The 21684-nt window shown below is 41.4% G+C and overlaps 1 protein-coding gene across 5 annotated transcripts; it reads right to left on the reverse strand.

The window, feature by feature from the left end:
• Positions 1 to 1488: 1488 nt before the first annotated feature.
• ddx3x (DEAD-box helicase 3, X-linked) lies at positions 1489 to 17309 on the reverse strand. Of its 5 annotated transcripts, none has more exons than XM_023336459.1 (21): positions 16976 to 17309; positions 15237 to 15285; positions 13980 to 14027; positions 13299 to 13358; positions 12368 to 12460; positions 12184 to 12255; positions 10325 to 10432; positions 9791 to 9926; positions 8946 to 9053; positions 8764 to 8863; positions 8553 to 8688; positions 8301 to 8398; positions 8125 to 8223; positions 7876 to 8036; positions 7631 to 7775; positions 7403 to 7547; positions 6240 to 6421; positions 5964 to 6081; positions 5726 to 5879; positions 5192 to 5313; positions 1489 to 4575 (listed from the first exon to the last, which is right to left on the reverse strand). In XM_023336459.1, exons 1-21 carry the CDS (start codon positions 17018 to 17020, stop codon positions 4493 to 4495), a joined length of 2262 nt encoding a protein of 753 aa, XP_023192227.1. In that variant the 5' UTR covers positions 17021 to 17309; the 3' UTR covers positions 1489 to 4492. The 5 variants fall into 5 exon arrangements, with proteins under 5 accessions (XP_023192227.1, XP_023192226.1, XP_023192228.1 ...); XM_023336458.1 differs by having other exon boundaries at positions 10259 to 10432; XM_023336460.1 differs by lacking the exons at positions 12184 to 12255; positions 12368 to 12460 and having other exon boundaries at positions 10259 to 10432.
• Between the last annotated feature and the right edge of the window lie 4375 nt (positions 17310 to 21684).

The following is a 21684-nucleotide window of genomic DNA, read 5'->3' on the forward strand; positions in this document are numbered from 1 at the left end:
ACGAAACCTGCTCAGCAGACAAAAGCCAGTGTGACCTCCACAGAGTGAGCAAAAAAAACAAAAAAAAAAAACCGTTCAGAAAGTGGGTTAAAACATGCTTTTCATTCAACTGGAATATTAATCCACTAGTTTGCATTTTTCCTGCTCCAGATGCACCGAGTGTCCAGAGGAGACTGGCTGGACTTTTCTGCAATATGCAGAAGCAGGTTTCACGTGATCACAGAAGTTTAATATAGATATAAAAAACACAGATTTCATCCATTTCATCCAAGATTTTTTCACTTAAAACATGTTATATGAAAAAATATGCCAGTGGAACTAGAACTTTAGATCTATATTCAACTATTGACAATTGATAATCTTGCTGAGAAGTTACTTGTAAGTTTGTTTACATATAAATGGGTCAAATTAGAAATTCAGCTCTCTGACAATAGTGGGGGGATAATCTTCCATATTTGTACTTCCTGCAGAAAAACCACTTCTTTCACATTTTCCTCAACTTCCTTGCCAACCATTCAGATTAAACGTTGCTATCCAGAAGTTGTAGCCACACTCCACACTGGTGGCAACACGACTGTAGCAACTGTTGCCGAGGCAGATTTTCCTCACTCTAGCTTAGCCTCTCACCTTGAAGTCTTACGATGCGTTCCAGTTACCTCGGAAGTCTGAACTCTGAGTTGGGTTTGACGGTAGAGACGAGGTAGCAGAGTTTTAGATAAAATCGGGATTTCACCATGGCAACATCCTGTTTGCAGTACCTCTTGATCATTTTAAACTTCACTTTGCATAAACAAACACTTTTAATTTGTTCAGTTTATAGAGTTTCAGGTACTACACAGAGGCCTGTGGCAATAAGCAATAAATGAATTAATTGCATAATAAATTAAAACAAGTTCAATCTCCATTTTGTTTTTTTGTACCAAAAACTGAGTGACAAGTTTTCAGTTTGGTACTTTGGTCTTAACTAGCCCTTTTTTGAGAACCTAATTTACTTTATTTTGAAGATGTTAAATGTCTTCCAGTTCAGTGTTAAATGCTGATTAGAATTTAAAGTTTCTTTGAAAATGTGCTCTTGCATCATTTCACCTTTAGCATATTACTCGAAAATGGTCTCCGATCATTAATATTGACTTCTAACGAAGCCTCACCGACACAAATGCTGAAATGCAAATAGATCCAGTTGAAATAAATAAACCTGCCATGACTTGAGGTGTTTTAAAAGCTTGTTCACGTGATTTTAATTTAATGGAAAGACGATAGCGAAGTTGTTTTTACGTCAGCAGAATATTGAAGTTTTGCGCATGTTTGCAACGGACTTGCGATGCATCAATAAATGACTGTTCTTCTCCGCAAAGGCTCGGCCCCGAGGCGGCGGCGGTCGCTCTGGTTCCCCACCAGCATGAGGTCGACGTTGCCGCGCATGTACTCGCATGGTATTGTGCAGAAATGAAGCCGATCAACTTCAGGAAAAACACAAAAATGACACAGTTGAAAGTACAAATGAAATCTTTATGCATTTTTCCTCATCAAAACAAATGAAGCTCATCCAATCCATAAACTGATTTTCGCCGCCTGTCGCCCACACAAAGGCCGCTTGCTACAAGTCTTCTCAGCATCATCTACAGTAAACAACTTCTCAGAAAACATGCTTGATTTTTCAACAAACTTTTTGCATTCAAACATTTTATTTTGGTAAAATCTTACATTTTCTTTTTTTTTTGTTGCACAGCTGAGTACTCTCTCTCTCCCACTTCCTCCATGCAGTGCAGCAGCCTAGAGGCTAACACAAAAAAAAAAAGCAAAGTCTACATCTAAACAGCTCTGGGGTTTCTCTAAAGATTGAGCAACAAGTCTCAGGTTCTGCTTGTGATTCAGAGCTGAAGACCTGTTCCACAGCCACGGGAGAACTCGAGAGGCATCATATATGCAAAAGTACAACAAGGAGAATAAACCACATGTTTGTTTCTTTAAGGATTGCCATGTGCCAGACATTGACTAGAAAAAAAAAAAAAAAAGAGAGAAAACAATCGGGTCAAATTAGACTGAAGGATTACTGCACACAGTCGGAGAATCTGAACACTTCTGCACTGATATGCTTAGGAAATTTATTTGCTCTTTTGAAAGCTTTACTCCAAACCTTGGCATGTTTGCTCAAATCCACTTTGAATTTTGATGACCAATTGGGAAATTCTAATAGATGGCTGGCCATGTGGAGGCCTCGGAAACAGCTGTGGATATTTAGAAACTGAGTCCAATGGATCGTATACATTTAAAAAGCTCACACTACCCTGAAATATATAAATTTCACGCATACAGTTGACATTCAACATTCAAGTGCCAGTGTTTTTTGTACTGTCTTTTGGTCAAGTTTCTGAAACTTTCAAAGAATCACTTGGAGGCTTACAAAAATAAATATTTGTCAAAAATGCTTAATAAATTACACAAAACTAGCAGCAAAAGTAGAATCTAGAAATCTGTGCAAATGGCTAAATTCCCCCCCCAGACTGCTAAATCCCCCTGGTCCCAAATAAATCCTGGATTTCAACGTTGAGAACCCTTCCCCCTTTGTAAACAAGCTGCGTTTTTTTGTGGGTTTCTCCCGCCCCTCTCTCTTTCTCTCTCCACAAACTCCTCACACACAATATTTGGAAGCTTAAGGACACATATCAGAGATATCAATATAAAACTCTAGATGTGCAATAAAACAACTTTAGTAAAACTCGATGGGCTCGATGTACGAGGGCCTACACACATATCAAGTAGCACCATTCAATCTCTCAATACTGTCAGTGCATCTGCTTTTCAGATTGAAAGAAAAGAAAAAATTAAAGGTTTCAAGGCACATCACACCTGATGAGGACTGGGGAGCATTACGTGTTCTCCTGCTCCTCTTCTAGAGGAAAAGCTGCTCCGATTTTTTTTTTTTCTTGATACTACCTAAATGTTCCGTACAGAAGGTAGGACCACCTTCCGATCTTTGGCCACCTTCAGTTTTGTGTGTAAACCAAACGGCGGTGCACTGAAAAAAGTCTCGCCCCGCGCCCTCACCCACCCCCCGCCCCCGTCCTGTGTGGTTGGAGTGCTGCTGCCCAACGTAAACCACCCCCACCCACCCATTTTGCCTGCAGGTTATTTGAAAACCTCAGTGATTACGCCAAATGTCCCGTCTCCTAACGATGAACCACGCCTCCAACGCAGCTTGAAAAAGAGAAAAATGTTAGTAATTAAGTTAAGCCTGCGACTCAAGTTCACGTGTCCTTTCTCCCTTGACCAAAAAACAAAAACACTTGCAAGCGTAAAATACCCAATGTTGTGGTCCTTTTGTGCAGCCATTTTGAACTTCACTTTCAAGATGGCAGGCATTGCTTCGATACATCTTTTTTTTTTGTAGAGAAACGATTAAAAAAAAAAAAAAACCTGACTGGGGTTTTTCCCAAAAGAATTTGCATACGCCTGCTCTGAGAACGTCTCAAGTAAAAAGCAACAAAAAAACAACGTTCACTGTTCTTTTTTTTTTTTTTTAAAGTAGCTAGCGCTTGGTAACAGACTAGCTGCCGTAACACTGTCAAGTCTATCAGAAAGCGTGGAGTTCCAGCATTGGTTTCTTGGTTTCTGTACCTCAGCGATTGTTGGCACTGAGCTTAACGAACGACTGCTGTGTTTCTTAAGATTACGTCAGGAATGGCTAAATAAAAAAACCAAAAAAAAACCAACCATGTCCCTAAACAGAGCCTGTCTAGGATAGAGTGAGCAGAAAACAAAAAAAAATAAGGAAAGAAAAAATACTAATGGAACTTTGTCCCCCCTTTGGATTAAAACGGCAGCTTCGCACAGTGGCCCAGTTTTAGAGAAACTAATGGCTCCATTAGCTGTTTGACAATAGAAAAAGGCTACATGATGTTAGAAATTTGAGGTTCAAATGGAATCATGACTCCAAGAGCCACAACACCCAAGAGTTTGCCAAGGTTTAAGTCCAAGCTTATTTCAACTTTTCTAGTTTCTTTTTTTTTTTATGACTATTATTTTTTTTTTCCAAACTAAATCTTTAAAACAAATTTTGAGCTCTTGGCCATGTTCATCTGGTGAAATAACATATATTTCCTGGTTAAATTCAAAAAGGCACAGTACATCAACATACAAATAATCCTCAGGTTACCCAGTTTGCGGGGTGGCGGGCCCCGCAGTGAGAACAAAAATACTTTTTTTGAACGATGAAAAGTCCGAGGTTGCGGTCGGACAGTGCATGTAAGCATCCATGCTCGCTCTGAGGTGTGCAAAATCTCTGCGGCGCCCCCTGGCGGTCGGCACGTGCTGGTGATTTTCTTTGCGTCGTGCTGCGCTTCCTTTTGGGGGGAAAGAAGCCGGTGGCAGAGAACTGGGGTTGTAATGTACTGTCTGTCAGTGGAGCTACACAGGGAGGGTTTGTTAAGGTCTGGCTTAGGTTAACATGTGGTTTCCAGCAGGTTGGCATGACAACCTGTTCCTATGGTGTTTAGTTCCCCCACCAATCTACGCTACCAGAGTGGTTGTAATTTCCGCCGTAGCCGTCGTTGTAGAAGTTGCCGCCGAAGCCACCTGGGAGGAGAAAGTCAGGAGGTCAGAGGAAATGACTAGTTTGGGAAACAGAAAGGTGAAAGTCACAGCAGTACAAAAACACTTTAAAGGGGCAGCTTTATGTAGCCTACAGGCACAAAGAGGCATTTTATAACACAAGTAACTTTAGATGTTATATAAAAGCTATTAATATCAACTATATTTATTTGATATAAATATCAAATATAATTTAACACCTTAAAATTGGACATCTGTCTCTTTAAGAAGCTCCTGCTCTTTGTGAAACTCCGCCTTCAGGAAGTCATCACAACTTCGCTCCTCTATTAACCCGTTAACGTTTTTACCAGCGTTGTTCTGAGCAGCAGCTGGGATAAGTTCAGTGGATGAACAGTTCCACCAGCTGTTTGCTCCTCAGACCAGCCAGAAACAATTAGCAATGTCCACACAGGCATTTTGAACAGCTGAATGGTTGCCATGGGCGATTAAACTCATCAAAAGAAAGAATCAAGGAATCATGGCAACACTAGCTATGTTTTGGATGAGGGAATATAAAAAAAATAAATACATAAATACATAAATAAAATTGATTTTACATGATACTGCCCCTTTAAAAGCTGAGCCACATTAGCTCACGTACCTCCACCAAAGCCACGGCTTCCTCCGTGACCGCCAGCGTTGCGTCCTGAGCGGTTGCTGTTGAAGCCTCCGGAGCCACCCGATGCCTGGCGGTAGTCTCTGGCTCCGAAACCACCAGAGAACCTGCAGGAGAGAAACCAGTAAGTGTTTGCACATGGGAACCAAACAGATATCAGATTTAGCCAGTCTGAAGAACATAAGAACAGAGGTAACTAGTTACGTTTGCTTTAGCAACTTTTAGGAAACTTATTTTTACTACATGGTACTTATTACTTTTGAGTAATTTTACTATGAAGTTGCACTGCTCTTGAGTAAAACTTCTGGGGTCTCTATGCACTGAACTGAATGAAGAACAGGCTTGTTCCAACCAAAAATACAGACACACCTGCAGTTTTGCTAAAGTTTCATAGTTTGTTTTATACACTGAATCAAACAGATTTGGGAAAATTTTTCTTTTGCCTGATTTTCTATGAATTATTTTCATTTTGACCTCTTACTGGAAGAATTGCCATGGGACCAGATTTTGGAGCGTTACCTCTTGGAACGTCCGCGGCTGGTGCTCTTGTGCTGGTGCTCGTAGGCCAGGCTCTCCAGCCAGGAAGGAACCTCCTGCTTGGCCTCAACCAGGATGTCCAGCAAATCTTTGGTTATGTTGCTGTTTTTGTCGTTAAAGAACGACGTGGCCAGACCTGAGCAAGAGTCCACAAGTTATGTTACACCGCTGTTCTTTAAAGCAAAGAGATCATTTGACGTTACTGAGAGCGGGATCATACCAAGGTTGCCCACACGTCCCGTACGGCCGATACGGTGAACGTATTCCTCAATGTCGCTGGGCAGATCAAAGTTAATCACGTGCTTCACGTTGCTGATGTCCAGACCTCGAGCAGCCACCTGGACAGACGGAAGGGAATTTATTTGGTGTTCCTCAGTTGGCTCAGTTCCTTACAAGCTCAAAGCTAAGCAGGAGGTATGCATCAGCAACGTTTTTTTTTTGGCAACTCAGGAATTATTACATTTAGAGAAATGTAGCGCAACTATGGATAACCTACAGCTGTAGCCACCAGGATTGGGCAGCGTCCAGAGCGGAACTGGTGCAGAGCTTCTTCTCTGTCCCTCTGAGATCTGTCTCCATGGATGCTGGTGCAGGCGTAGCCCTCGCGGTACAGGAAGTCTTCCAGAGCATCAGCTCCTTTCTTTGTTTCCACAAAGACCAGGGTCAGGGAGTCTTTACCTGGGGGGCCATGAGGAAGCCACATGAGTGGGCTGTGAAGTGCTAAAAATCCACACGCATGCAGCAAGTACGGAAATATAACCTGAACATGTTTTACAGCAGCAGGAACTGAAGACATCACTGAGGACGCAACAGGAAGATTATTAAAGGCCTGGTGATAAATTCCTCTTTACCGAGACATTTATTGTACTTCTTTTAATTTTACTGATTATCAAAAATCCAAGATTACTTAAATAGTACATAATATCTGCTATGTTTCTAGACTGTCTGGTTATTGGGTTAAACTTCAGATATTTAATTATGTAGGCCAGTAAAACAACTTTAAAAAATAGTCTTCTTAGCATTCACTCCAGTACCAAGAAAACAGGCCAACCTTCCTCCTCCCCCACAGCCAGGCATGCAGGCCTTAAAACATGGAGGTGCTAAATAAGTTCTTCATTTAGTATCAGAGCTACACAACCAACCCAGTTCAATTCAGTTTAAATTGTATTTCCACACTTAAGACAAAACACTGAATCAAATTCCTAGGAATATGAATACAGTTACATGACTCTGGTATGAGGTGAAGCTTTCTGTAACCTGGTCATGTTCCTGCAGGGTTTCCCTCAGTGTATTATAAGCCTGGCAGACCACCAGGCTAAGCATTGCTTATTTATTTTTTTATGTTTGCATTTTGTAAGACTTTATAGTCGATATTCAAGCATTGATCTTTCGATAATACATAATCATCAAGTGATATTTTCAAATTTCCTGTCAACTTTAAACATTTTTTAACTCAAAAACACAGCAGGTTGCTTAATGAATGACTGAACTATCGCCCCAACCACCGGGGTTAGCAAGTTTTCTGGGGGAAACCCTGAACTGAAATATCTTTAGACCCTACAGCCAGAGGCCGACATTAGCTTCGCATTGCAGACTTGAACAGAATGAGATTCATTCAACAAATAAAAACAGTTGTTGAATGAAGAAATTTTTTTTAACCTGTGGCATTGAGCAGATCCAGAAGGAAAGACCTCTTGTCGTTCTCTTCTACCCAGACAACCTTTTGTGTGATGTTCTCTGATGTGGAACCGACGCGCCCCACTGCCAGGAAGATGTAGTCCTCCAGGAAGTCACGAGCAAGGATCTGAGATCAACAACAGCCAGCAATTAGATGACCAGACTCATTGAACGCACCGCCAAAGCGACACTGTAAAGCTGCTGTCACACCTGAATCTCTTTGGGGAAGGTGGCGCTGAACATCATGGTCTGGCGGATGCCCTTGGGCGGCATCGTGTCCTGCTCCACGATGCGTCTGATCTGCGGCTCAAAGCCCATGTCCAACATGCGGTCAGCCTCGTCCAGAACCAGGTAGCTGCAGACATGATTTGCATTTAGCCACTGATAGATCCTGGGGTCAAACCTTTGAATTCAAACGTTTGATCTTTCAACAGCCCAGTGAGTCAGATACTAACTTGCAATGGTCCAGACCGATCTTGCCTCTCTCCATCATGTCCACCAGACGTCCCGGTGTGGCTACCAGTAGATGGCAGCCTCTTTCCAGGTCCCGGATCTGTTGGCCGATGTCGGCGCCGCCGTACACCACACAGGGACGTACATGGGAGCGGTAGGCGAACTGGACACCAGGAACGAACAGGAGGTCTTTTGATGTCACAGCAGTGAAAAATAAGAAATGACAAAGTATTTGTTAGCTCCAAACTCACCTTCTTGGCCTCATCGTAGATCTGCAGAGCCAGTTCTCTGGTTGGAGCCAGAACGAGGGAGATGGGGTACTGCTTACGACGGCCGTACCGTCCATTCTCCTGGAAGTTGAAGGAAAACTCAGGACCAACCCAACTCTGTGTGGAATGAATACAACTTTATGGATTATTGCTTTTACCTGTCCACTACTCTTTGAGGCTTGCAGTGCATCTCCTGGCCCTTCTGTGTAGATCTGACTCAGAACCGGCAACAGGAAAGCAGCGGTTTTACCAGAACCTGAAACACACATGGGCTCTATTAAATAAAGATGTAAACAAAAACCACCAACCATCTTAAGACAACGAACTTTACTTCAACTGTCTGTAAGGAACGCTATAGATGTTAACCAGTCAGACCAAATGCTAACCCATTTGAAATCAGGGACACTAACCCGTCTGGGCGCAGGCCATCAGGTCTCTCTTAATCTTAATGATGGGAATGGCGTGCTTCTGGACCGGAGTTGGTCGGGTGTAGCGGGTCAGGGTGATGTTCCCCATGATGATCTCCCCCATGTCCACATCATGAAACTGCACAATGAAACAATCATTAATCACCAGGCTCTTTGTCTAAAAACAGGAACAGAGACGGTGAGGGACACCTACACTCTCAATGTGTGGTGGGCAGTTGCTTCCAGTCGCCTCCACGGGAATATCGTCGTATTTCTCAAAGTTTATCCCCGTGTTGCTTCCAGAGAAAAGCTCGCTGCAAGCAGGATACAGTCAGGATTAGTCTGAATGCAACATACAGACAGATTAAATCCAACCATAAGCTTAATGTTGCTTACTTTTCCAGACGCTCATTGGGTGCAGTAGGCTTGGACCAGTCATCTTCTCCTCTGGAGTCCTCCACCCAGCGGCTGTTCCCACCACCACCGAACCCCCCGCGCTCGTATCTGGAAACAGATGCAAATGTTCTGTTTAAACGTGCCGTTATAATACTGCTGCAGCAAACTGTTGTTTTAGCAAGTGAGTATTTTATAGATTATTCTGACAATTGCCTAAAACAAACTGGCACATTTTGACGATTTTTCATTTAACCACTTAAATTTAAAACGGCAAAAATACATAAAAGGTGTAAACAAATAACTTTTTTAAATACAAACTTTAGTGTCCAAAATGTGACAAGTTTTCCTTTAACGTATGCTTGATCAATTGTAAAAGCATGCACCTGCAGCTAAGGCAGAATAGTAGATGTGGATAATTCTGATTGATTAACCAATTAAAAATGTAATGAAAAAGGTTCTTAAGTTTTGTTTAATGGCCGAATTTGAACCAAATGAAGCTAAATCTGCCATCTGAAGAATTCTAGGTCATATTTACAGACAAGGTTTTTCAACTTAAATCCAAAATATATAAATTTTTGTTCAGTGTTTGCTTGATTACTGCTCTGTTCTTTCAACAAATGCCGTATACGCCAGCTAGCGATTACTTGTTTACTAAATTCCAATAATTGATTCATCTTGCTTACTTGTTTCAGCCCCAAGCTATAATGAAAACCCCAGGTAAAATTTTGCATCAGCAGCTTATTTGGAAGTTTTTCTGCACAAATGACACCTAGATGTAAAACTGAAGAGATAAAACCTCTGATATTTCAGGGTTGCTGTAAGACTTTTGGAAGTGTGACACACACCTTCCTCTGGAGCCAGCCCCACGGTCGTTGAAGAACGCAGACTTGGACCGATCGTTGCGCCCTCCAAAGCTGTTGTAGGCGGCGTCTCTAGGAGCTCCTCCCCAGCCTCCGTCTTTGTTTTCGTAGCCTCCAAAACCTGCGACGAGGGAAGCGAAACCCCGTCACTGACGAACTCTGAAACTGTTCTGGCACAATCAGCTGTCAGACATCCAGAGATGTCTGCTGCTTACCAAGGCTGGAGTTGTGTGTTTTCCTTAAAGCAAAAGTCCTGTTAAACCGTCAATTTATTTCACTCCTGACCTCTCCTTACAGCTAACAGACTGGGATGCAAGTTTAAAAATGCATGGCTACCATCAAGAGAATGTAAACAGAGACACTTTTTTAAAAAAAATGGGTGGGGGGAGGGCTTACGGCTAAGGCTACACTTGCGGCTACAGTTAGATATTTAAGAGAACAGGAATTCCCCACCTGTATTTTGCAATGGTTGATTAAACGAGCCTCCGCCCCTGTTACCACGGTAGGCGCCACGCCCACCTCTATCATTGCGAGGGGGTCCGCGCCCTCCAAAACCCCCATTTGTACGGTTGTCATGGAAACCATTCACAAATCCGTTGGTGCGTCCTCCGTCCCATCCAGGTGAATCTTCACATAAAAGGGGGGGGAAGAAAACAAAAACTAGATTTAGAAATGGTTTTATGTCCAGTTGCTAACACTTCAAATACACACAGCAGGTTTGATTAGGTCCATCACAACTGAACTGCAGACAACATACCAAAGCAGGCAGGTAGAAACAGGCCCCTTTGACACTATTGTTCAGCAACAGAGTAAAAATGACTGTAGCACCAATTTCAACAGCTTTGCTCCCGCTGGTGGCCACACTCGGCAAACGAGGAATGATGACCGTTAGTCTGAGCGTTCTGCTGAAACATCCTCAGCCCAAATATCAAGAAAATCAAGAGCAGAACAGCCACACGGATCTTGGCAGACTTCCAAGGTCTTTTGTTGAAGATAAGACTTTTAGACCCGGGAGTCAACAAAATCCTCCATTGTGGAAACCATTAGTAAGCACACGACAAGCCTTTTAGTAAGCGCACAACAGAGATGGCCAACACAAGCGATCACAATCCCTAGTCAGACACTGATGAGCCAAAGAAGTTTGTGTTCAAGGCCAAGCTCACTGAATGTTCAGGTTGAGAAATTAATAAAATGTTTGAAAAATTAGGCAGCTACTAGCGATCATGTTCATTTAAAGTCTTAAGAGTTCATGGGAATAATCAGAAACAATCAGTAACTAAGTATCAGAAAAATTTGTCAAAACAAATTAGCCACCTAGGATTTGTTACACACCATTTTGACTTTTTTCAAGTTCAGATTTTTTGAGTTTAAAAAAAAAAAAACTTCACGTGATAACTTGATATCTGAACAGCACTTTGTTCAGTTTGTAGACCTGAACTAAGAGCGCGTTTCCACCCTTCTCCATTCAAATTACCCAAAATTGGGGTCAAATGGTTGTGCGGCAAAAATGTTCGTTTGTGCCGCCATCATATTAAGGATATCAATAAATGCTTCCAAAGGTAAAAGGTCAACCACCTTCCAAAAATCAAGCAAATTTGTGACCAACCAGCTGTGCTACAAATATTTTCCCTGCACAAACCGTCACAAGGTTGATCTCTGCAAACTTTCTTTTTTCCTTTTTTAAGCTTACAAAATAATGGCACAAACAAAAACTTTTTGCAGCACCCTTTAGCATAGTTGAAAGACATATTTAATTTGATTTTGTAAATGTGAAGTATCTTGTTGACCCTTGATGATAGCTGGAAAAATGTAACATTAATATGAGAGCGGCACAAATGAACAAACCGGTGTGAAATTGGTGTTCAAATTAACTGAACACCATTTTTTGTTGAGTTTGAAGAAAGTGGTAGGGGCGCATTATTGGGGGTGCTGCTATAGCAGGGGTCTGCCTCTCCGGTCTGCTGGCACTGTATAGTAACTTCTGGATGCCTTCCTGCTCCAACACACCTGAATGAAAAAACTACCGTTTTCCTACCTCCCATTTAAAGTTACACAAAATCCTGAACCATCTGTTTAACTCTGGTGTGTCGAGCAGAGCTGAATCCAGGATTCCGGTGCAGTTATGCTAAATAAAACGGGTCCAATGGCAGCACAGATTCACCCAGATTCTACTAGACAAACCTGCCCTGCATCCCTTTCACTCCCTACAGAGTAAATCGTCAGCCGCCCAGGTGATGCGCGGTGACCCAATGCATCGCTGCCATGCAGCATCATCACGCTCATTAGCAACTGTGCTAAGGCTTTCAGCTAGCTGCACACACCGTCAAAGTGTGCCAACAGGTAGATGGGACAGCATGCACGCAGAGGTCAAAGTGTACCGCATCGGTTTCGCCAGCCGCCACCGTAGGCATGGTAAAAGGCAAGCTCTTGAGAGGCCAGTCTTGGGTAACCTGAGTAAAAAGTAGGGAAGCTTTAAGATCCGCTACTCCCCACCCCCACCCTCAGGGAGTACTGGCTCATGCAGGTTTTTAAGTGTTGGGTTTGACTTTGCACAATAGTTACCCATAGTACAGTCATCCCATCCTGAAGGACAGCTAGCTCCCTGCGTTGGCTGGCAGTCAGCCTGCCATGGTTGGGGGCACTGCTTAGGGGCGTCTTGGAGACCATTGAAGGCGAAATAAACGACATCAATATTTATATGTATGAAGAGGGTGTGGGGGGAATCCATATTGTCCATAAAAAACCAAACCAGGACTAAGGAAAAGGTAGCCAATAATTAAATGACAAATATCTTGCCTTAGAAAATGATCTTCAACTTCAAGCATTTCAGCAAAGAGAAGCGCAACAATTAAGTTAAATAGGGATGCACCGATCCACTTTTCTTCTTTATTTAAACTTTCAATACCGATATTTGAGGTTTAGCATCGGCCGGTACTAATCCGATACTGAAAAAAGTGCCGACTTATAGCAACTTCATTTATTTATTTCACTTAAATGTACCAAATTACATTTCTTTTAATAACTACACCAGTGCAGCACACTTGAACACACCAGCTTGCTTGGTCAAACAAGCGAGTGAAAAAACTTGAATTTGTTCACTCACTGTAATTAGGAGTAGAACAGAAAATGGTAAAGAAACCGACTACCTTGGTCAAACATGTGATCAAGTGCAACAAACCTTTCAAATGGTTCAAAAGATGCAATTAGGAATTCTTAATATAATGTTGAATACATAAAGCATGACGTCGCTCAAAGCACAAAGCATAGAAATGGGCCAAATAGATCTGCCCTTTTAGAGAAGACGCATCGTCACAGATACCAGATTTATTCATCAAGATTGATATCAGCATTGGATTGGTGCATCTCTACTATTAAATTAATAGTTTTTAAATCTTCCTCTCTGTCAAACTGGCTTTATTGGTGTGTGAAATTGTTATTTCATGCATCTCTAAATGCCATTTGCCATCAGCAAAAGCAGACAGAAGGGACTTACAGAAATTTACTGGTGCCACTGAATAACCGCACTGTTTACCAGCGGGATAAGAATTTCCTGCTGTGGAATAACAAAAAAAAAACAAAAAAAAGAAGAAAGGGGGAAATAAGGGTCAAGTGTGCAGCCACACAGTACCATGACTTTTAGCTTGCTTTAATCTCAAAATATGACATTCCCAATTTCAGCTTTTATCAGAGCTGCCAACAGCTAGCACTGTCTTTCACACATGAGACTGAATGAACCAGAGCTTGAAGTTCGAGGGACAAAATGGATCTGTTGAATAGTTGAGCTAAATTAAAGTGAATTGGCCCCATCCTCACACGTACGAGCAGTCTGGGGTGAAACCTGAAGGCTCAGGCTGACATACGATACCACCTGACCTACTTTGTGAGCACCGAAAACCCGTCCAGCACAGAAAGAACGCACACTCCCCACGGCGTCCTCTGTTCGTTCTGTGCGATGGAAAGGTCCTCAGTACATTTTAAACCTGACAAAAGACAACTGCCGCCTTTGGCTTAAAGATCAATACGTTACTAAAACATACTGCTGAACGCCTCTGATCTGTTCTCAATTGTGTTTGCTTTTACCATGCTCTGATGGGCTTTTCTCATTAACAGAACTTGCACATCAAACTTGTTATGATTTTTCTCAGAGGCCAGGCACAACGTCAGACAAACTCACCATTTTTTGCAGCATCTTTGTTCCTCAGGTGAGGTGGAATGTAGCGTCCTGGGTAGAGAGAACACACTGGTGAACACTTAATAAAAGAGAAAAGAAAGAAGAATCCCATTCGATATATTTTGAAACCTCAATTATTATCTGCCTATTTTAATAGTTCAAACAACAACTATACCTTTAAATGCAGTAATGCGCACAGTGCACGCTGTCTTGGAGCTACTGCAGAAGCTAACATCTACAGCCTCCTTATAAGCCAATCAGCACCAAGGGGAATAAAAAGTGCGTCTGGATTGGCTACTTCGCAAAACACCAGCCAATAGCGTGTCAACTAGCACTGCACTGAGGAAAGTCAGCTTCCCAAGCTGCATGTTCATTAGAGCAGTGGTCCCCAACCTTTTTAGTCGCGCGGACTAGTCAGCTCTTCGCAATTTTACTGCGCGGGGGCGTCCTAAGTATCGAGTCCGATGCTGTTGTTCGGCGGGTGTGTGTGCGTGCGCACGCAGTACTCCGATGTTCTGTTGTTACTCATTCTGCTGCAAGTTGGCTCAATTTTGACGCGCAAGACATAACCGGTAAAATCCGGTTTAGGATTCAAAATAAAAGATCCGGAAGTAGTTCATTATTTCTTGCGTGGCCCGGTACCGGTCCGCGGCCCGGTGGTTGGGGACCACTGCATTAGAGTATTTTAGATATGCTCTTAAAAAAATCTGAGTATATGAATTTTCTGTGAAGAATTTCAAATTATGTTCCACAGAAAAATTAGTGAATACATGCGGATCTACAGAAGTGTGAAAAAGATTTTAAAAATTAGAACATTAACCCTACATTCAGTCCTCTTGAGCCACCACACTGGACCCTTCCTTCTTCAGCACACCTGAATCAAATTACTGCATTTCCTCAGTGTTGAGTGTTTATCCGATTCAGGTGTGTTGATCTGGTCCAGGCCACTGCAACCTGTGGCTTTCTGGAGCTACTTTTTTTTTAATATAGGTGCAACAAGTGCAGATTTTAGGAGTTTAATTTTTCTGCACTAAGTTTCCACAAAAGACTGATGCTAAAAGCATCAGTAATATAAATTTTTTTCCTTGTCCTTATATTGGAAACTGCTTTGTTTGCATCATTTTCTATGAACATCCCACAGCAGAAAATTTATCTATTCTCGTTTTGCAAATGTTTTTCCTTCAATTTAAAAACTGAAAAAAGTAGTTTGTAAAAAGTGATATATATATATATATATAAACAATTAAAGTTGTTACTTACTGCCAGTTCCTCCGCCTTGACCGTCAGGGTTCAAGTCTAGGGCAGCAAGCTACAAGTGCAAAATAAAACAAATTAAGAATGTGATTGTTTCCAATGATAATACAGCATTTAATTCCTGTCATTAATGTGCGTTGTCACTATAAAACGTACAAATTTAAAACCCGTTGACTTGAATTATGATGAGTTCAGTTCATTTTAATGCCATGTTTCATATTAACTGAGTGCAGTTCAAAGTTTTCAGACGACCCAAGTAAATGAAATCACATGCACAATATGAACATTTTTATGACTAACCATAAAACTCATGGAAATACTGACTGCTAATTAAACTCTTGTGTAATATTTAAAATACTTTAACAGTAACAAAAATAACAGAAAAGTTAAAATAGCGACAAATTATCAGAGTGGTCAGAATATCCAAGTATGATCGTGTTGGCGCTCAAATCAAACTCATTTTTGTATTCTAAATGTTTAGCAAGTCACATTTCCTTTTACTGTAACTAGGCGAAAAAGAAGGACGGCTAACTCTAACAGGAAAGATTATCATCTTTGATGGAAACCAAAATAGCGACCTCTTACTAATATGGCCTCACTAAGAAAGGCAGAATAGATTATAGTGGAATATTTTAAATCCCAGGTTGTCAACAGTATGTATGAGGAAGAAGCTGACTGGCATACCAACTTTCATTTTAAGAAAGGCAAGAACAGCGGCTAAGCACTAAAGCCCACAATAAAATAATCCAAACATTACATGTTGTGCAACTTGGTTTTGCTAAAAAAAAAAAAATTCAAATTGTCCCAGTTAAAATAAGTCGGCATCAAAACAGAAATGTAGCCAAGCTGAGCTTTTGAACTTTGGAGCTGACGACGCTTTTTTTTTTTTTTTTGCCCTCCCTCGAGATGAAGAAAACAAATCTTTAAAGAGATGTTAGACACCCGTTTATGAATTTAGTTACCAAAACTACTTCCGTTTGCCGTGTTTACTACGTCTGTAAGAAAACGCTTCCGTTTTTAGGAAATAATCCCTAGTTTTGTCGCCGTAACGTCACTGTTGTTAAAAGGAACTCAATAAGCGACACGACGTTTATGTCAAGAGAACGAGAGCCACAAAGCGCCCATTAGGCGTAAAAGTGCGATTTGCGGTGTTAAATTAATCGGATAAAAATTTTGAAAATAAATATTTACATAAAAATGTTACACAAATAACTTTACCAACTGGATAGAACTATATTTATTGGGGAGGAAAATGTGTAAATACACGTCATGGAGAAGAAATAGGTCGTTCACGGTTGTTTAAACCCCGACGCCAACATTTTGTTCCTGCGCCACGTTTCAGGCTGAGCAGGCCGCATTAGCTGCGCCGCTATGCCTAGTGGAAGAATGCCGGCCGGGTCTAAAATGTCAGCTAACCTAGTAGTTTTCCACTGGCTTTTAAAGCAGCAGTCGGTCAAACGAAACTGCGTTCGAATACATTTATGTATTAAAAGTGAATAAATTAAATGTTAAAAGAGCATCGTCACATATTTCAAGGAGGACTTCAGTCGGCCTGTTCGCTAGCACATCGGAACATCATGTTCCGCCATCACAATCCTCTCCACTGCGACTACAGCCTCCATTTTAGCAGCCGCTGCGTTAGCTTAGCTAACTAGCTCCCCTCTTTTCTCCGTCGAAACTAAGGTTAACAGGACAAAAATTCTCTAACTTCCCGAAAGAAATAAGAGCAAGTTGAAATTACTCACCTGCTGATCTAGACCGTGTGGATTATCAACGACCACATGACTCATAACTAAAGAGAATAGTGGGGGATTATTACTGAAGAGAAACAATTTTCTTTGTTAGCACCACCGGCTGATCTCAAACGGCAAAATTAGCTATTTTTTTTCCTCTACAAATTACGACGAGTAAATGTAAAATAACGTAGACCGGTTGATTTACTTTAAATAAATTTTAAAAAAAGTTGATCGTTACAAATATAAACTTTCAGTTCTATTTCCAAATGAAAAGACTAGTGTGGAGCTGTTGAGCAGAAACCCCCTCCCGGCAGGCTGGACCGTGGCGGAATGAGACTCCGAGTGTTCAGGTAGCGCGAGATATCACCTCTGTAACCTCAGGCCGGTGGGCTGATGACTAAATATCGCGATGCCTTTTGCATGTCCAGGAGACTAAAGAGGCAAAACATAGAACAGGTTTTTCGTGGCTTTGACCGACACGTCTGATATAGTTTATGATATATAAACAGTGGAGTTTTACAACTTTAGATTAAGTACACATAATCTTTGATTTTAATATGCCACAGTTTTAGTTAAGATAAATCTATTGACCAGACCTTTCGGTAGAATGAACAAAACTCACTTCAAATATAGTTTGTCAATTAAGAGAAGACCATATTATGCTAGATTTTTTCTGTTTGTTAGCTCATTTGGTGTCAATATTCCTGTAAATTCCTCTTTCACTTTCATTCATTATCCAGCAAAAACACTGAAGGCCGCATGTGACGACACAACAACGCTTAGATTGCAGGAGAAATTTCCCAATATCAAAGTCATGACGCGGACCAGCCCAGACTAAAATGTTCTGATTTCATTATTATGAACAATCCACAGTGTTCATTTTTAGTCAGGTTTTTTTTTTTTTTTTATAAAACTCTTCTTCTGCCCGATGTATTCCCTTCAGATTAGTCCCAACAATGCATAAAGAGCTCAAACCTACCAGTTAATACCAAAATGTGTTTACCTGCAGCATGCCATGTGGTTTATTCTGAGAAAACCAAATTGTTTCTAGATAAATGCTTAGCATTCGGGATTGTCCTTAGTTGTGTTTTACCTAGATTTAATGAAACAGAAGCTTGACTTGCAGAGTAGGTGTACTTTAACGTACAGGACCTACTTTCAACTCAACCTGCTCTGGTTGGGTTGAAAGTAGGCCATTCAGGGTGGTTTCCCTGTCGTCTGCCTGTTTTTGTCAGGCGAGGCGAGGTCCAAATCCCCCCCCCCCTCCCCTGTCTGTTGTTTCTCTGCCAGCTTCTTTTCTGCTCCGAGTCGAGAGCAGTTACAGGTTGAGTGGCCTGCTCTAATCGTTTGAGCCGCACTCGTTGCTGCAGAGACCAAAAGGAGGCCATATGTTGTTTGGGATAAGACACACCAACTGTAATTAGTTTCAGGGCTGCAGGTCGACCGGGTGACGCATTCAGTGATGTTGAAGAAATGTACCACCTTTAATATTGTCTTTGTCCGCTTTCAGATTTTTTTCCTCCTTCTCCTTTTGTGTTTCTTCAGCTCATCGTACAAATGTTTAATATGGGTCGAAGATAAGTTCAGGAAATATACTGGCCATCAGTTTTCAAACAATGGTAACATTTAGAAACAAGCTTTCCAACCCAACCTCATCCTATGTGGAAATGTAGCTGCCCCCCTTGTTCAACGCATATACTGTGAATAAGTATATGTAACTTTTATTTAAAAAAAAATATTTTTTACATATTTGTTGAAACTGTCACTGTGTTGTGACAGTATGGTATGAGACAGATCATTTGTGAAAAAAAAAAATAATCGAGCTCCTCTGCCTTTCTATCTAGAAACAACCAATCAGAGCCAGGAGGAGGGTCTTAGTGGTGTCAATCACCCTCTGTGTGGCGCTACCGACCACTGTCTGCTACGCTGCAGCTAGCAAAGAGTGCTAAAGCTAGTTAGCATGGCCACTGATGATGGGGCATAAAGTTTTCCAGAAACAATGAGTACTTTCGCCACCATTACCACATTTAGCAGCAAGTACATGAGGTTGATTGACAGCGCCCAGCCCCTCCTCCTGGCTCTGATTGCTTGCTTTTGGCCGGGAGCGGTGTATTTCTTCAGAGAGCAATAGTACTGTAGCTCAGGCAGTAGCTGGAGGAGACTTACAGATTATCTGTCTCATACCATATTGTCACAACATGGTGACAGTTTTAAAAACTGTAAAAAAAATTGTAAAAAGTTACATATTGCAGCTTTAAAAAAAAATCCAAGATGAGAAATGAAGTCTCTGAAATCCATCAGTTTGTCAAATTTTTTACAAAGTCATATCTAAAGCTTCAGGGTTCCAATGGACCACAGTGTGAACCGCTACCTACAAATGGAGATGACATGAAACAGTGGGGAAGAAGAAAGAAAAAGAAGGCTGGGCAGAGATGGCAGCCATGGTAATGTTCTGAGGCCAAAACAGCCAAAGACCCATCTCACATTTCCCAGAAAACACCAGGCTTCTTTACCTCGGGGTGACAGAATATTTGCCACCGTCTTGAGCAAAATGGAGGCTTGGTGGGTCAAAGTTTCTCTGCAGAGATGTAAAAAGCTCATTGCAGGTCATCATGGACACAGTGCTGCCAAGGGTGAGACAGCCAGTCTGCAGGTGTAGGGCGTAAACAACGTCTCAGGGCCGGGTAGGTTTGGGCAGCTTTTATCCCGTCATACATAAACTGTAATTTGAAAACTGCTTGTTTTTTGTATTCACACATGCTTTCTTTGTCAGACATTAGCATTTGATGATCTTAGTGTGGAGTGTGTGTATGCAAAGACAAGAAATCTGTATTGAATCCAACGCTTTATTATCCACCCTGCAACCCACCTTCATCCTCTCTTTGCTACGACAGGAACGTCAGACTCATCGACCTTCATACCTCTGCTCCAGTTTATTTTAGAATGAGCCGTAATAGATACGGTGAAACCTGAGGTTGTGGACTGATCTCGAAACATTCCAGATGCCTGAGCACAAAGCTGCAGCTCCTAGTCAAAGTACCCATCCATCTACCCGTTTGGACCGAACCAGCTGGACGGTTTTCTAATCACTGATAGATCTCAGCTGGCGTCTTGGCCTACTCCCCCTTTTTTTTGCGAGCGTTCAATACTTTTTCCTGGTGTCATTTCACATTATTACGCGTAACTTTATTTCTGAAATTATTTGTTATGGTTTCTTTCTATTACTTGGGTTGTAATGTTCCTACTTTAGAAATTGGTTTGCCATGAAAACCATGGCCCAGCTCCGAAAACGTGTCACAACCGCAAAACCATCAAAACATATATCCATCCGCTCACACAGACATGCCTGATGAGGACAACATCAATCAGAGAAGAAGACAAGAGGCTTGTGGTAACTCTGGAGGAGCTGTAGAGATCCATTACTCAGATGTAACGCTTTAAGACGTAAAGGCACGAGATTAAGCCACTTCCACACTGTGAGCAGATTCATCAGCGAGCTGCGACTCACCTTCTGTTAGTCATTCATCCAAACAACAACATGTGCCTGTATAAACAGTTGGAGCACAAAGGAGCGCTTCCCTGTGAGAAAAATGTTGCTCAACTTGCTATGAAAGCTAACAGAGGGTGTGATGCCAGCTCGTTTGCTTTATAATCTTCAGTTTTTTCTTAAATTTAAATATTTATTTTCAGCTATTTCTCTAAGAACCTCATTTATCCCGTGTGAAAATACTTTCCTAAGTTCCTTTCCGAGGATGTCTTCTTATATGTAGCTCTCTGGTTTTCTTAACCGCCTGGAGAACGTGTCATAAAGTTTATAGCGCCATCTACTGGACACATCACTCTTTCTAATTAAAAGGAGAATCTGCTACACCCGCTTTTCTTTGCAGGGACTTTTTTTTTTTTTTAGTTGTTTTGAACGATTTATTGTTCTCCCGCCTTGAATTGCACCGTTGGCTAAAAACACATAATCACTGCAGCACCACTTTAGACCTTTATATACTAAAATTTAGAATTTTAGCTCACCCCATCCCCCAAAAAAAGAAAAATAAAATACATAGATAACTGTGATTATGTCGTGAAAGTATAAGCAAGGGAAATTTATTTGTGCAACACATTTGGTGTACAAGACTATTCAAGATGCTTTACGGAAAAATCAAGAGTAAGAGATTAAAAATCTATTAAAAATAAGTAAAAAGCAAGAAGGAAATAATTGACTAACTGAATTAGAAAAGAATGTGGATATAATAATAATAATTAAAAAAGCAGATAAAATGTGTCATATAATATGTGACAGGTAGTCTTTGCCTTCCCCCAATGCAAACTGCAAAAATATACAGTTCAGTCAGAAACAACCAATCAGAGCCAGGAGGAGGGTCTAAGTTCTCCATTATACAGCCTAAAATATGTCAGAGTGAACCTGAGTTATTCTGAAATATGTGGACACCCTGTCCCGACACATGCCTGGTTACTCCCGGCAACAGACATGTTTTCCCTCAGCAGTTAGAATCTCTCCTTACCTGATAAAACCTGCATCATCATCACAAAAAGCAGATTTTTCTAGTTTTTAAATTCTAATCTTTCCATCTTATTTACATCCATGTATCCGTCTGTCCGTCCATCCCTTTGCCCGGTCATGTGGGGGCTGGTGTCCATCTCCAGCGGTCACCTTGACTGCGTTGCCACCTTGTGCCCAATTAAAATGAAATGACTCGACTGGA

Source organism: Xiphophorus maculatus, chromosome 7 (genome assembly GCF_002775205.1).
Source record: "Xiphophorus maculatus strain JP 163 A chromosome 7, X_maculatus-5.0-male, whole genome shotgun sequence".
NCBI lineage: Eukaryota > Metazoa > Chordata > Actinopteri > Cyprinodontiformes > Poeciliidae > Xiphophorus > Xiphophorus maculatus.

Bases quoted from the DNA above. Each gene is read 5' to 3' on its own strand.
- ddx3x (XM_023336458.1), bottom strand. From the start codon at position 17,020: ATGAGTCATGTGGTCGTTGATAATCCACACGGTCTAGATCAGCAG. The intron at 8,689-8,763 runs GTAGGTGTCCCT...TTCATTGTGCAG, and splicing joins GCCCACCACACATTGAGAGT to TTTCATGATGTGGACATGGG. The intron at 6,082-6,239 runs GTAGGTTATCCA...CCGTCTGTCCAG, and splicing joins CAATCCTGGTGGCTACAGCT to GTGGCTGCTCGAGGTCTGGA.